At 41.5% G+C, this 16929-nt stretch overlaps 1 protein-coding gene across 4 annotated transcripts in view; it reads right to left on the bottom strand.

Moving 5' to 3' along the window:
- Positions 1-16929, bottom strand: part of robo4 (roundabout, axon guidance receptor, homolog 4 (Drosophila)) — a 43808-nt gene that overhangs the window by 9031 nt on the left and 17848 nt on the right. For 2 of the 4 annotated variants that reach the window (XM_050035424.1, XM_050035440.1), the window contains exons 4-18: positions 15579-15699; positions 15290-15428; positions 13869-13996; positions 12052-12167; positions 11729-11960; positions 11511-11632; positions 11196-11367; positions 10846-11043; positions 9799-9841; positions 9362-9474; positions 8157-8480; positions 5831-5935; positions 5450-5597; positions 2359-2583; positions 1779-2131 (exon numbers count right to left, since the gene is read on the bottom strand). In XM_050035424.1, coding sequence (XP_049891381.1) covers positions 1779-2131; positions 2359-2583; positions 5450-5597; positions 5831-5935; positions 8157-8480; positions 9362-9474; positions 9799-9841; positions 10846-11043; positions 11196-11367; positions 11511-11632; positions 11729-11960; positions 12052-12167; positions 13869-13996; positions 15290-15428; positions 15579-15699 — 2539 coding nt within the window. Of the gene's footprint in view, positions 1-1778; positions 2187-2358; positions 2584-5449; positions 5598-5830; positions 5936-8156; positions 8481-9361; positions 9475-9798; positions 9842-10845; positions 11044-11195; positions 11368-11510; positions 11633-11728; positions 11961-12051; positions 12168-13868; positions 13997-15289; positions 15429-15578; positions 15700-16929 lie in introns of those variants that run through there. The other 2 variants (XM_050035432.1, XM_050035448.1) reach the window with 2 other exon arrangements.

The raw sequence follows: 16929 nt of genomic DNA, 5'->3' as shown, positions 1-16929 counted from the left end.
TTCACTTACGTTTTAACAGGTCTGACGCTACTATGCGCCCCGGCTGTATCTAGGCTAACGGCTAACATGCTAACTATTATTTTTATGTCACTAGTCACTTGAAACAAATTTAGGACGATAGGAGACAGGTTGAAATAAACCGAAATTTCCCTTTAAAGTAAGTAACCAATAGAAAACTTCACAAAGCCATAGATCAGTACAGAATAACCATATTTGGGAACGTGGAGCAACAAAGGGGATTCTGTTTGGGTTAAATGCAAGAACTGGGCAAGGACACCCTCAGAATCTCTGGATGGCATTCACTGTGTTACACTCTGTATGTAACTGTATGTTGAGCTGTGATTCTTCTCGACAGAATCTTCATTTAATACTGTGTGTGATCTACCAAAGTCTCCTGAGGTCTTCGTTAGCTATTAAATCATCAGCTCTAATAATTCTTTAACAGGTCTTAATGAGGATATAGACTTCAAATGATTTTTTGTGATTTGCCTCTGTTTGCTGTAGGCTTCACCATTTTTCTCACAGCCTATACATAAAGATGTGTGTGTATATATTTATATATATGTTTTCTGGGTATCTTATGTCAGGGTACTCTGTGTTCTTTATTAACTGGTTATTTTTTCAAGGACAGCGGGGCATCAAAAGACATCAAAGCAAGGCTGGGAAAGGCTCAGGGTGCCTTCTCCCAACTCCGTCCCATCTGGAGATCAAAACAATACAGCCTTAAAACGAAGATGCTCCTATATAACAGCAATGTAAAGTCAGTTCTGCTGTACAGTTCAGAGAGCTGGCGAGTTGTCAAAACAGACATGAGGAGAATGAAAGTGTTCCATAATGGATGCCTCCGACAAATATGCCAGATCTTTTGGCCTAATAAGATCTCCAACAATGAACTGTACAAGAAAACGAGAAGCCAGAACATCACCAAGGAGATTACGCACAGACACCTGAGAAGGCTAGGACATGTGTTGAGGATGGAGCAGGACAACATCACAAAAGTTGCCTTAAGATAGGACACCACCAGGCAAAAGAAAACCTGGGAGGCCCAAAACCACCTGGCGCAGAACTGTGACACAAGAGCTGGAACAGATGAACCTGTCATGGGGAGAGGCCCAACATGCTGCCAGGGACCGAATGCAATGGAGAGTGCTCATTGAAGCCTTATGTCCCATTGGGGACGAAGAGGAGGAAGTAAGTAAGTGAGTAATTTTTTCATTATTTTCTATTTGTTTCATCTGTCATGTCCTTATCTGGGTCATGTAAAGGCCTACTATTGGCTCTTGCTACTGTATAGGCGGGGCCATACCTTTGTTGTATGTTTTTAAAGCACTGGCAAAGACGTGCAGTGGTCATAACATGCTGGTTTAGCCACCACAATAAAGGCTTTTTAATACTTCCTTCCTTCCTTGATTTCTGTAATTTTTGGAGTGCCTGGATTGCCTTCCTGTGTACCCTGTTCTTTCCCATTCTCCATGAACACCCAACACAAGATTTTGATCTACGTTTGAAAATAGAGAGCAATCTGTCGACTTTATCTTTTTCTAAGCCATTCTTTTGTGTTGTTTTTGACACTTTCAAGTTACACGCTGTCTAAAAGCAGTGGCCCCCAACTACTGCAAGACCAATCTAAGGGGCCACAACATGATAACCAGAATAGAAAAGCAGAAAAAACATGTTTCTCCCAACCCAAATAATGTTTAACTTGCTTTGTTGTGGAACCACTGTGTGTTTGCAATGAGCATCAGTCAGTAATCCAAAACATTTCCTCCTCTGCTTACCTGACAAAGAGGCCCCACTCATGGTATCCGCTGCCGCAGCCAGCAAGCGGGCAAAGTTGGCGCTGTCGTTAGTATAGCAGCTGTCCACCGAGCTGATGAGGCTGGTGCGAGCGCTGGCCATGTTGCTGTCCATTGCTGAGCTCCAGGTGTTCCACAGTGAGCTGTCCCATTCGCTGTAGCAGGAGGAAGGTGTGCTCTGGAGGCGGGCACGTCGCAAGCCTATTGGTGGCGCCTCAGGGTCATCGGTGGTGGAGTCATCCTCCAGCTGAGTGGAGCGGCCAGTCCCACAGATGTAGCCCAGGGTGGGGGAGAACGGGTTTGGCAGGGACGGATGCTGCTGAGGCAGGGCGCTGCTGACAGACAGCGGTGGCATGATCACATGACTACATACAGCATCAACTAAACTGGCTGGGGAAGCACAATATGTTGTATTAACGTTAACATCTGCACAATAATGACTGATGTTCCTTCTAAAACACCAGATATTTTCTACAAAAATGTACCAAGATCCAGGATCAACTAGGATCAGCTGAATAAAAACCAGCTGTACTGGCTGGACCTGTCCCCCCTGTATCCTCACCTGCATCTCTCAGGTTTAGGGCTGAGCTCCAGATACTGGGTGGCTTCCTGTGCTGTCAATGTGCCACCCTGTTCGTCATCCATTGAATATGATGTAGACAGGTGGTTGTAGGAAGGGAAACTGCTGTTGTTAGTGGAGGGTCCTGGTTTCCCACGGTGGCCTGACGCAGCACACACTGACTGCAGAGAGCCCATGTCCACTGTTAACTTTGTAGAACGACTGGAGCTGAGGAAAATTAAAGAGAAAGGTATGTAAGACTTTTTCTGTCTTCTTTTTTTGGCAAACCTTCTCTTAAATGATGAGAATCATGAATGTGTCCCCTTTCATGCCAACATTTAGGCATGGAACCAAATTCTGGAAATACACTTAGCTGTTTACTTGCCTAGTCGAAATAAAAAGCTTCAGACAGCAGCTAGTTAACTGAGCTTAACATAAAGACCTTTTACAAGGATTTTATGCCCAACCTAACTGAAGACTGGCTCTGTTTTAAGGTGATCAAGTCTACCAGCACCTCCAAAGCTCATGAATAGATATATCATATCTTGTTTGTTTATTCTGTACACAAATGTCAACACAAGTTGTGGTTTTACAAGTTTATTATTACTCATCAGGAGCTTTCATTACCTTTAGACAGAGCTCGGCTAGCTGCTTCCAGTCTTTATGCTAAGCTAAGCTAATCACCTCCTGGCTCTAGCTCTATGCTTAACATACAGACACAAGGCATGATGTTTCTCTGTAGGCCAACACAGAAGTTAGCATTGCCCTGGTTCCCTCATCAAAAAGCCTATGGGATTTTTCCATTGGATTTTGGATTATTGTGGAAAATAAGCTCTGTGGCATACAAACGTTTAAGATACTTAAATGTTTTGTTCTGCACAATCTTCACAAATGAACACCACTTTCATGATTATTGAAGCCTAAATATAATCTCCAGAAGTCAAAAGCTAATGTTAAGCTATAAACAAACTACACTATGGTCGTATATTGTTAGCAACTGCCTTTTTTAAGACACATAAAAGCTTCAATATACGTGAGTGAAGTATTTTATGTCAGAGAACAAAACATGAAAGTCTAATGACTTTGAGACAAAGGAACCAGGGGTGGTAAAATGCTAAAATGCTAACTCGGTAGGAAACACTGACATACTGAAATGGCAATAGGACTAATATATATATGTATGTATATATATATATATATATATATATATATACATACATATATATGCAGTATTTGTATGGAAATCATCTTTACTTATCCTACGACCTTGCAAACTATACTAATGCTAAAACTGGTGTGACTTCCTCATTCCAAATGTTAGCACACAACAGGTGTAAAAAAGTACTGTTTCCTTGTTAGCAGATTCATATCAATATGCTGTATGTGTTCTCTCTCCTTCAGTTGAGATCATTTAAATACAGTCATGTCATACAGCAGAGTCTCTGAATTTTGTCTTTATTCCACATAACTCTTGGAAAGATGGCAAAAAAAAGTTATTTCCAAAAATGTCAATATATTTTTCTGCAAGTGTAAAATAAATAAATAAATAAACCATGTAGCTGCTCTAAAAATAAATGCTAAGTAATCTTAAATCACTGTCTGAGAGGCAAAGTCAGGACATTCTGTGTAAGACATAAATAATATACTGAACTGCTGTGAAGTGACAGTGATCACCTCCTCTTATTCAACAAAGAATATATACAGTGGGTAAAAGGAAACGGCTATAAATCAATCTACATAAGGACAGGACATGTTTGCTCATCAGCAACAGACCATAATGTAAAAGATATTCTGTAGGCAAAAGAATTAGGAGACATCTCATGGGATCCATCCATAGAGCTTTCTTTTACTTCATAAGTATTGATGGCATGCTGTTATACTGACTCAACTGACATAGTCATATAAAATGAGATGTGTCTTTTGTGAATAATAAAATAAAAGACAAAATGACATCCATCTGTAATGGAAACTTTTAGACCTCTGTACTATGTGCCACAAAGCAGAACTAATGTGAAGTAATCTTGCATTGTATGTCTTGTCAGGATTTTACTCATTCTTGACTGTTTGTTGTGAGTCCATCTGCAGATTCTGAATTAAACTTACAGGAAGACATGTTTCTGACTCAGTGTATTTTGTCTAACAGAAATTGCCACCACACATTGCTCAGTTAAGCTTAATTACTGTGAGTGTTAAAGATTCTCTAAAATTCTGCACCTGGCAGCTGAACTGTTGTCAGGGTTAGGATCATTAATAACTAAAGTCAGTGTGCTTCAAAATAAAGTCCTATAAGTAATTTGTTAACTCCCTTTTTAAATAAATAACATCCTCTTATTGTATTGGTTCAGCTGAAAGGTGAATTTTAGTATTCTCCAGGCAGATAAAGGGATTATGTTCTCCACACATTAACAACCCACAGGTTTCACCAGTGACGGACAACATTACTGCTAATATTTCAAACTCTTCAAAACCAAAATTCTCCTCTGTCTTTGTGTATCTGGACATGCTGAAACCCTTTGCTTAGCTCTTTCTTATTTCCCCACTTCAGTTCAGGTCATCTATCTTCAGTCATTATATGTTCTACATTCTCCTGTGTTGGGAAACAGAAACTTCCTTTGTTTTAAACTCACATTTACAGTATGTATGTCTGCAAACAAGATCCTGTTGTTCTTTTCCACCTTGGGTATTTCCACTAAAGTCTGGCCATATCTAGAGTCTCTCAATGAGACAAAAACATACCCAAAGGAAGGACGTTTAGCTCATCTCTGACCAGTAACACATTAAGAAGACTCCAACAGGAGAGGATGCAATGCAGGATATATGGATTTTAAGGCATGTAAGACTGCCAAGCATGCCGGAGGTCCCTATTGTATTTGCAGTGTGCATCTAAAAGTCAAACTTGGTTTTAGAATTAAAGAGACATGTCTGTTTTTGATATTCAGCACTGATAAAAATCTGATTTTTCCTGATTTCTGGTACACTACAAACACTGCTTCTTCATGGGACCTGCATGGTGGCATCTGTGGTTGCTATGCTACGCACTGCCTCTTTTCCTTCCACGACCACCCAGTCTGAGCTGTTTGTGTGAGTCTCTTACCCTTCGTCTGAGCTGAGGCTGTGTGTGTCCGTGGTGTCCTCTATGGGCATTGGTGGTGGGGGGGGCAGCATGTCCAGTAGATGAAATGATGCAGAGTAATGCAGCAGGCGAGGACAGCCAGTAACTTTCTCACACTCTGAATGTCCACCTGGACAAACACACAGGTCAAGTTAAAATATACCAGTAACCAGTAACCACCACTGTTATTTCAGATGTGTGTTATAGTACAATTTCTGTCTCAACTATGAACACCATTTACAAGCTAACAGTGCAGTGTCTATAGTCTAATAGTGTCAGACGCCTGTCTGTCTCTTGCTCTTAGAGAGATAGGATAGGAGCCGGTGTAGGGACATCAGTAAGAATGTTTTTATGTTTTCATACCGTGGCGGCCTGATGGAATGTGACTGAGCCTCTGTTTGTAGACACTGGATGGACAAGCATGGTTCCTGGTTGGCACTACGGGGACACTGTTCACTGCATGCAACTCTGAGGGAAACAAATCAGTTAGTCTTGGCAGTGTTGGGCAAGCTACTTGGAAAATGTAGTGAGCTACCAGTTACTCTACATCAAAGTGTAGTGACAACAAGTGTCACTACACTGAAACTATTCCCAGAGAAATGTAGCAAACTAAGCAAACAGAAAATGGCAAAAGTAGCTTGTTGCTTGCAAAGTTACTTTTATTCTTTTGACTTTATGTCAAATCAGTGTTATCTCAGTCAGTGATAAGCCAAACAAATAGGCAGGCAAAAAATGTTCTGTTGAACTGTTTACTATAAAGTAACAGACTACAACTTTCTTCTTCTGTTTCTTTTTTTCTTTGAACACTTTGTGACATTTGAACATGTCCTGCAATAACATCACATCATCAGTCGGCCTATTGCTCTCTCTCTTTCTCTCTCCTCTTCCTACTTGATACATTTCTCTGTCTTGGCCTCTTTCAGTAGGCTCTCTGGCTCTGTCAGTTATTCAGAAACAGAATACCAAAATATATTTGTCGGTCAATAAAACCATAATAAATAAAAGTCCGTAATAATAGACCCAAATGAAACTTTTTTTTTTTTTGTTTGCCCGCCCATAACATGTGACATCAGTACGTCACTCTCTCTCCTCTCTCCTTCTTATTACTGTTCTCTGTCTCTTTAGCTCTTCTCTCGGCCCTCGGTCGACTACAGTCTATTGGCAAGACACGTGAGGGAGTGCAATGTACCCAATCAGAGGCAGAGTAGGGCGGGTCTTGCCAGGAAAAGCCAATAGCAAAGAAGCAGGCAGAATAAACCTAAGGATTAGCACGTGACGTTATGAGGAAGTGCTTCCCTCGTCTACATGCCTCGGTGTGGCACTGGCGTCACTCACATTACTTATCCTTAGCTTTATTATCCTTACTTTAACCAGATCTCCGCAGAAAAAACTCTCCTGCACTTCAGAGCTTTTCCTGGGAAAAGAGCTGGCATTATAAGCACTGAGAGCTTCACATGAAAACAGAACATAAAACAGGACTCATTCATAAAATAGAATTCTGAAACTATAAATTAAAAAAAAACAAGTAAGATTTTAGTGTCAAACCTGTCTTAGGGAGTCAGAGCTAGTTAAAGGCTAAAGTGGACAGATACATTTTTATTCATTTTCCGTAACCCCTTATCCTGTTGAGGGTCACGGGGGGGCTGTAGCCAATCCCAGCTGACACTGAGCGAGAGGCAGTTTTCACCCCACAGGGCTAACATATAGAGACTGACAACCAGTCATGCTCACATTCACACCTATGGGCAATTTAGAGTCACCAATTAACCTAACCTGCGTGTCTTTGGACTGTGGGAGGAAGCAGGAGTACCTGGTGAAAACCCATGCTGACAAAGGGAGAACATGCAAGCTCTGCACAGAAGGGCTCCCTCACCATGGGTTCGAACCGGGAACCCTCTTGCTGTGACGCTACAGTGCTAACCACTGCACTACCGAGATACGTTTTTAGCTTTCTTTTAAAAATATTTGGTGAGCTAGCTTCCTAGATATCTATAGGCAGTGTGTTCCATAGCTTTGGGGTGTAACTGACAAAGGCTGCATCCCCTATCTTCTTCCGGCTGTTGCTGGTAAGAGTTTTAAATAAACTGAGGTCTCTCAGTGGTATTTTTTGGGAGGTCAGTTCAGTCGGCTTGAAATGATGTGGCAGCATGTACAATGAGAACAATACTGCACCAAGGCAGAGGGTCCCAAAACAGAGGTCATGTTTCTCAGACACATGATCTCCAAGACTGACATACAACTTCCTCCCTTTCATGTATGTTTCGAACCCGTTTAACATACAGTCAAAAAGACCAACCAACTTTTCAAGACAACTGATTAAGATGTCATGGTCAGTTGTATCAAATGCTGCGCTTAGGTCTATGAGGACAAGAAATGAGACCTTATTTTCATCAGAATTTCATCTGAGGTCACCGATTATTTTAGTAAGAGCAGTTTCAGTGCTGCTGTGGTGTGTTCTAAGGCCTGATTGAAATTACTCCAGGGTACTGTTCTCTTTAAGAACAGAATGTATTTGCCCTGAAACTACTTTTTCAAGTATCTTACTACTGTAATGTATGTAATGTAAGTGATGTATCAGAAATTGAGGGACATGGTGTGCAGGTACAGAGAAAAGAACGCAGATTACAAAAATAAGGAAAATAAACTAGCGGTATTAACATCTAACTCCCAACTATGCACCAATATTCACCTTGCTTGCCGTGGTTTTTTTCCCATGACTCCCTCAGTACACCCATCCTGGGCTGGGGACGTATGGCCTGTTTCCATGGTAGCATCTCCCGGCTACTGAGGGGTGAGGTCTTTGCAACAGGCTGAGGGAATATTGGGATGGTCTCAGCTCCTTGTGGATGGGGAGGACCATGAGGCATTTTAGGGCAACGCCCGGGACTGTTGAAGGTCTTGAGGCCGTTGCCCATCAGGTCCACGTAAAAAGTGCCATACACGCCGCAGCTGTCAGTCACAATTGGGACAGCTGAGTCCACACAGCTGGGGTCCTTCCAGGACACAGGGAGGCCTAATGAAACAGAAATTAATATGTACAGACACTCTGGAGCATATTTATCAGAAAATATAAGAAATATTATCAGAAGGTAAAATATCAAAACACTAAGGTGACTGTCACATCTTAAGACAGTTCATTTGGTCCAGTCCAAGGAGAAAAAAAATGTCTTTTTGCTCTGGAACATTTGATGTTCTTACTGGCTTATTAACAAACCAAGAGAATAACGGCATATGTACTAATAGGTGACTCACTGACTGACAGTTTTGATGATGTCATCCTGCATTATCAGCTCCACATTGACCCAGGTGAGGAAATCAAATTCTAGACACTGATTGCAAGTCATGCAGTACTTTACTGTGATTTATGGGTTTATTTTTCTTCTCTGGTGTCAGAAAGGGTTCCTTAAGACATAAGTGGTTATGAGCATTATGAGTCGAGATTCACATTTCATAAATAGCGACGAATAGTTGGAAACGTTGGACACCCTTTTTTCAGTCTATCTGAGTCTGGTTGTCTGGTTTGCATCAGAGTGTGACTGACAGCTTTCACCCCAGCCAAAACATCAGAGTTCATTTGAATAAAACCAAACACTTTAGGTGTGAAGGCACTCCAGAAGCCTCCAAAGTCAAGTCAACAAAAGTTATCACCAGACACTTTATATATAGAGCCTGTCTAGACATACTCTTTTCATTTACAGAGACCCAACAGTTCAAACAAATTCCAACATTTAACTCAAGGGAAATTAATTAACCAAATCATCCAACTGATCCTCAGTTAGATAGACCAGCATTTATATCAAGTCTATCATATGTGTCGAGGTCATGTAATAGACTATCAAGTCAGACAGATATCTGCCATTGTAATACTCTTCATATGTGCCAGTCAGTACTCACTGGTGCTCCTGATCCCTGGATGTTTCTGACCTTGGGCCCATAGATCCTGATACTTCTGGCTGAAGGCAGGTCTCCAGCCTCCAGAGATCCAAGGGGAGTCTGGAGCTACCATCCTACAGATGAGACAGCACAGGAAAAGAATCTTAAAGTTTATTTCACTTTAGTATTGTCCCTAGTAAAAAATAGAGTCATTAAATCAGAATTTTAAAAAAGTTGGAAACTAAACTAAACTTTATAGTTTCAGCTAAAAAGTTAAAACTTTAAAGATAACTTTACTTTGCATTGGTTAAAGTGAATCACAGGTTGGTATCAGAAGGATCAGAAGGTATATACCTACATAAAGAATCATAGAGCCATATTTCAAAGTAATTTGAATTTATTCTAATGACTTTGTGTGATTACATTTTACACTACACCACAAATCACTAAGCTCTTACCTGTGTTTTATGATGAGATCTTCACTGGCTAGTCTGTGCAAACCTGAGAAACAAACATAAACACAAGTCTACAGAATTGTATACAGTGATGGAGGAAGTATTCAGATCCTTTATGTATCTGAGTAAAAGTATGTAAGTATTATCAGTGAAATGCACCTAAAGATATTCTATGCAGGATTGTAATGAACTCCACCCTAGATTCACTCTCGTTTGGTGTTTTACCTCGCTATATTTGTGTTTTTTTCACCACTGTGTTTCTTGGATGCCTGCTGCTTATGGTCTGGCAACTGGTTGCTACCTTTTTATAAAGCCCCGCCCTCATCTGAGCGCTGAGGGATCACACATTCATAATAATCCAAAACACAGGAAGTAAGAAGAAAATACAGGCAGAGGGCAAAGTCTCTGTAGATAAATACACCCTTTAGAGTGGGTCATTAGTGATGATTATGAGGGATTACTGCTGTGTGAGTCTTTAGTTGTTGTTTTTTTAGGAAAATCCTGCATATTATACCTCTAAAGCTGCAGTTGGTAGCTTTCATATATATAACTTTTGATCATATTTGATGAAACTGCAGTATATGAGACAGATAATCCGTGAAAAATATCATATTCTCTGCCTCTTTGTAGTGCTTATAATGGCATTACTGCATGTAAATAAAAACAACCAATCAGAGGCGAGGAGCAGGCTGGGTGAACAAACTTTCTAATTTTAGAGCCTAGTTTGACAGTTTGAGCACAGTCCACAAGCAGTGACTGACATGACTGACAGCTGCGTTCCTCAGCTCAGACTGATTGCCATTAGAAGCACTACAAGGAGAAGGAGGATTTTTTTTCCACAGAGCATCTGTCACATGTACTACTGTGTGGTTATAGTGACAGCTTCAGCAAATATGACAAAAGTTAAGTTACAAAAAGTTATCCTCATAAAAGTGACCAACTACAGCTTTAATCAAAGTCCTGCAGCTGTAACTGAGATTATTTCTGACCTTTTGATACTGAGCACCTTTTAACATGGTGGACACTGAAGCTGTCTGTCTGCACACACACCTTTACCCCTGCCACATCCTGGTATCAGGTGGCCTGTCCTGCTGTGGCGTCTGAAGAGGCAAACAGCTGCAACCATCAGAATGCACCACAGGAGGGCACCAATGCTGCCGATCACCACAGGGTCCTGAAGCAGTGCCAGGACCTGAGACATATCCTGTCTCTGGCTGTCTGACTCAGAGGAACTACCTTTTTGTGGATCTGAGAGGCAAACAGAAAGCAGATGAATCAGATGTGAAGTCATGATAACTTCTCTGTAATGTGGTTTGATCACACACTGAAGACTCAGACTGCATTTCATCTATGCACTCTTCTGATACGGAAATGAATAGCTAAATTTTGTCTTTGCTTACTGATGACAAATCCATGAGGGTCACTCATTATTCCGACTCCAGCTCCATTGACAGCTGCTATGGTGATCCAGTATTGTTTCCCTGGTCTGAGAGTAGAGATATCAAGCTTGTGTTTGCCACTATCCACTGTCCAGTTCTGGTACAGCTGCTCCTCAGAATCCACACACCATACCTGGGGAGGCAAAGGTAGCAAAGGTAACATATTGGGATAAACTGTCAGGAATATGTTTTCTAGATGTATTTCTAAGAACCTCCATTCATGTCCACTCTGGTCATACTACATCTGAGTGTCAGGCCCTGTTCTCCAGTGATTACCTGGTAGCCCTGTATGATGCCATTGTGGGTTTCATGAGGAGGAGGCTCCCAGCTCAAATGGATAGTGTTGTTCTGCTCGTGGCTCACTGTTATGGACACAGCCAGAGGAGAGGCACTGGGCACTGCACACAGAGGGGGAAGTTTACTGTTTTATATACTGTTAAATATTAAAAAGCAGAAGAAAGGACACAAAGATTCTTAATCAAATCATTTCGCACCTGTCTCAGGGACTCTGAGGTGCCGGGTGTTGCTCTCCCTCCCATACAAATTGCTGCCATAGGGCCGAACTTTGAACTCATACTTGTAGCCTCTCTTTAAGGGGCCCACCTGAGTCTGGAAGCTGGGCAGTGTCACCTTCTTTGCTGCCCAGTCCGAGCTGGCAGGCAGCAGAGAGCGGTAGAGAACCTCAAAGCCATCGAGGTAATGAGGCTGAGCTGGGAGGGACTGGAGCTGGTCAGAGAGAAAACACAACATGGATCACACACTTGAAATATTCATGCTTTCTCTGAAACGCTCTGGGTTAGCTTGCCTTGCCCCATACCTTCCACTGTACTTGTGATTTGTCAGAGCCAGGGGCCATGATGGTGACATTTTCCAGAGCAACTCGCAGGGCTGACAGCTCTTTGTGGAGGTCTCTCTGTTTGGTGCTGGTAGCCTCTGGAAACACATGTTTTATTTATTGATATATCATGATTAATTTTAAAAAATACAGCACAAGAGTCATAAAAAGCAACAACATATTTATATATGACTGTACAAAAATGAAGCTAAAATATCCCGGATACGGCCGCTGCCTTCTTGCAGCGATGATATAATTTAGAGCCAGAATCTGTGCAGTAGCGATCTCAAGGTATCCAGTTTCCACCGATTGACTTATCACACACACTGCCATTGATCATGAGCACTCAATTGGCACACACAGCTGTCAATCACGATGTCAAATCCATTTTTTCTGGGGCGTTGGTGGCTTAGTGGTAGAGCAGGCGCCCCATGTACAAGGCTGTTGCCGCAGCGGCCTGTCATGACATACATTTTGACATGTACTTTGATTTTTTAGTTTGGCCCATGTCCCATCTGCTAACAAGAAGGGGGCAGGGTTTTTGACCTATACTGCACAAAAAGGTTTTGATCGAGATGTTTGTGATCCTTGAAAAGCTAAACTGAATAATAAATTTGTATAATTATAATTAAAAATCACTTGTATGCACAAGCTGCAAGGTTCCTGTCTATAGAAAAGGAAGTCATAGTTGGTTTGGACAAAGGGCCCACTGCTGCAGTTTGTACGCGGGCCTGGTGTGATGGTGTTTAGCCATTGGTATACGGAACAGTTGTAATGTCCACATACCCGCTGAAGTATGTCATGTAGATTAAATGTTATAATGTTGTAATGCAGGCAATGTGGAAGTCACAGCTTTCAGTCACTCTTACTAAAACTAAATTAGTTTATAACGCTCCATTTTGCAAAAATGATTATCAGATTACTGGTATAAACAGCTCCTACCTCAGAACTGAAATCTCAAAAGGATGTGTTATCAAGCTACGGCTCTTTCACACTGAATGAACCAGTTAAGATGATTTGGGCAGCTTGTTAGAAGGTCCCCCGGGCACAGTGTACAGCTCCTCCTGACAATGTGTATATGTGTTAGACTGGCCAACATTATCCTGAATCCAACCTCATGAATGGTATATGTGTGCTTTTACTCTTAACCCCTTATTAACCACAGAGAGTTCACTGTTCATTTGTGGCTGCTTTTATGAATGAATTGCCATCTGAACCAATGATCTCTCAGTCCAGAGCCATCAGCTGTGCTATCAAATCTCAAAATCACCTTCGTTCTAGGTCTAATTTGAGCGCTCAAACTGGCAAGAAAACCAGTTCCATTTTGTGCAAATCCAAAAATGTGGTGACATACTGTACATGTATGATTGGCAGTGTGTACGGAGGTTACAAACCTGTGGGCCGTAAACTGATATCTAGCCCCTGATTTGCTACGGGACTGCAAGGAAACATTGTGATTCTGCAAAAATAACTGAACAATAATCATACAACTTCACAGGCTATTGTTGCAGGCTGTGCTGCATTTTTCATCATCACTTCCTGTCATGACCCAAACAACAAAATACTGAGTTTGAATTTAAGTACACAAACATAACTCATATTAAGGCTTATTAGTGCGTTGGAAAAATATAGTAATCACACCTCAACCAAAATTTGCATGATTTATGAAGAGTCTCCTGTCTGAGTTTATCTTATGGACTGGAGGGCTGTGGAGAAAAATCAAGTTCAACACTTGATGGGCTGACCAGCAATAAAACAATACATTTTGGGAACCCCCTCTTTTTCAGACATCATCTTACCGTCAACTAGTAGCTGTGCGCTGGCAGTGACCACACCTGCATCATTAACAGCAGTGCAGGTGTACATCCCAGCATCCTGGGCTGACACATAGTGGATCTGAAGAGTCTGGTCGGGGTTTACAAGATACCTATACGCACATATAAAGCAGTTAGTTTTAACGTTCACTGTCTCTCTGATTTCTTTTACAATAACTGAAATTTAGATTTAGGAGGTATTTTTAGTTATGTCAGGAGAGAAAGGTCCTGGTATTTATGGAGCTGGAATTTTCATGCACCCTGGACAAGGGGACAGCTCTAAGTACAGGTGTAAATGCACCCAATGTGTCTTGAAATCCAGTTGTTCAGACCACATTTGGGTTGGACTGGGCCGCACGGCAACATCCTTCAGCAGTGTGAGCACTAATGAGTTCTCGGCCACATTGAAGGACTGCTGACTCAGTTGACGTCCTTACTTATTCAGCTCACAGTCAGATATTAACTTTCTGTTGCTGCTGTTACACAGGTTAGACTCAGCACTGAAGAACTGTCTCTGGAGCCACTTTCCTCCCGATGAACGGTCAGTTCAACATGTTCCCAGTTAGCAAGAGCTAACACAGCAGCAGCAGCTGTTAAACGGTCCCAACAAACTCATAGTGACCCCTAAACGGCTCCACTATGTCTCTAAACTTGTTAATAACAGTTTAGTAATGACACATGTGATGCTAACAGTTAGTGCAGTCAATGTGTGTGTGCCAGTGGACTCTCACCAACTGTCACCAGTGGGAAGCTCACACTCCTGCAGCAGTAGTCTCATAATGGCAGGAAGGCAGAGGGACCATGAGTGACGTTGTCTCATGATAAACAGAGAGAGATAGTGGGGCAAGGAGGGGCTTAGCGAATTGATGCACTGCCCTCAGCTCTACAGTTAAATACGATTTTAGCCATTTTAAATGTGCATATTTCAAGACAAATGTCCCGCTGGTTAAAAACAACAACACATTTGGTCTATGCAAGTGGAAGTGACATACTTGTTTATTAGCATACAGACTGGGGTAGAGAGATCTGATCACAAATGGTCACTCCAGATGCTTGGGGAGATTCAGTCTAATGCCAAGTGTGAATAGACAGACATAGAGCTGTCCCCTTGTGATCCAATCACTCAAGATACATGTTAACGCCAGGTCTGAACAGGCTCGAGGAAACACATAGGCAGCTTAGTGACAAGCTAAAGTAAAATACCTTAGATGTGTGAAAAACCAAACTGTTTTACAGCAAAAGGAGACAAAGTCTGATAGCACTGTCTAACAAATATTCCCTGTTTCCTGCATGTAACAGTAATCTGAACACAAATAAATATATTGTATATTTCATTAATGAATAGTGTTCCGGTGTTCACTCTATGGATGCAGTGTGTATTTCTGTGTCTTGTCATAATAAAGTACCTGCCGTTGGGCAGTGGCCCCTGCTCTCTGCTCCAGACCACAACAGGCGGGGGGTCACCTTTAGCACGGCAGAAGAACTGAGCAGACTCTCCCAGTCTAACAGACACGTTTTCTGGCTTCAGCACCAACACAGGCTTAGCTGCAGTAGAAGAGAAGAAGAACTCAGAGCTGTACTGTATCACACTGTGTGTTACCTGGGTGTTGTTTTGTTTGCATTCAAAACATGGGGCTAAATTTAAAGCTGATAGTGTTAAAGCAGTAAAAAGTAATGATGGGAATGTTGTCTCACCCAGCACAGTGAGCCGAGCCGCCCTGCTCTCTCTCACTCCCACAGTGTTGCTGGCCACACACACATAAGCACCAGAGTAGTTCTTCTCTGCAGGAGCGATGATAAGCTTCCCACTCAGCTCCTACAGTACAAGCACAATGCAGACATAAGGGAGAGGACACACAGGATGCACAGCATATCAAAAACACACACTTTAAATGGGATGTGTGTAGCTTTAAGCACTCAGCATAAGATAAGACTTCTGAGGAGGTACTGTGACAGATTTTGAAGAATCACAACCACAGGTCAAATTAGTTATCCCCTATGCCATGATATGCTGCTAATTTTTTTTGTCTTCATTAGTTTCAGAAGCCACTAAATTGGGGACACTTTGTCAGAAGAGAAAATAATTTATAATGTCATATTTATAATGTCATATACAATATATTCATTTTAATAAAAACAGAAGTAGTTTCAAACTACAACACAAATTAATTTTCTGACTGAATTCATCATACCATCACCACACTCTAACACAGGGGTAGGCAACCTGCAGCCCTGGAGCTGCATGCAACTCTTTAGCCCAGGAATACTCAACTTGCTTTGCCCGGGGGCCACTTTTGCAATATGACAGAAGGCCATGAACAAACATTAATAATATTTATCAGTATGTAATAAATGAATTGCCTGTTTTCAACCTTACGACATTTAGTGTTCTCACTTATCTTTGCCAAAAAACAAATCCAGTCACGCAGCCCCACGCAGGTCAGGTATACGCAGGGGTGTTTCTAGGATCTGAGGACGTCAGGGGCTTCGCCTCCCCGGCAAATGTTTTTTATTTTAGTAAAAAAGGTCTATTTTGATGTTTTTTTCTGCACTGTGGCATCTTATCTACTTTCAAAGGTCAAAGAACAATAATCCAAGTATGAATCAATATATTTTAACTGTGAATTAGAAAATGGTTGGCAGGCCACGCTGCACTCTTTTGTGGTCCAGATTAGGCCCATGGACCACAGATTGAGTATTACTGCTTCAGCCCCTCTTCAGTGGCTCCCTGCAGCTTTGACAAAAAATAAATGGAAATTAATAACAGTTATTTTTAATCATTTTTGTAGGTCTTTCTCATTTTAAAAATATGTGTAGCCCATACACCAAATAATAAATGTTTTACATTTTGTCCACTAAAATGTGCGTCATACATCTACAACCTTTTCCTTTAAATTTTGCTGAACCACAATAGCCGTGACTAGTCTTGAGTTTCTCTAGCTAGGCTGCAATGAATTCCAACTCCAATAAAAGGAAAAGTCTAGATAAATAGAGATGTGTGGACACATTCGTTTGCTTTGACCACCAATGCTGAAAAGTTTAAGTA

This window comes from Epinephelus moara, chromosome 3, assembly GCF_006386435.1.
Source record: "Epinephelus moara isolate mb chromosome 3, YSFRI_EMoa_1.0, whole genome shotgun sequence".
NCBI lineage: Eukaryota > Metazoa > Chordata > Actinopteri > Perciformes > Serranidae > Epinephelus > Epinephelus moara.
This window is presented reverse-complemented; position numbering and strand designations above follow the sequence as displayed.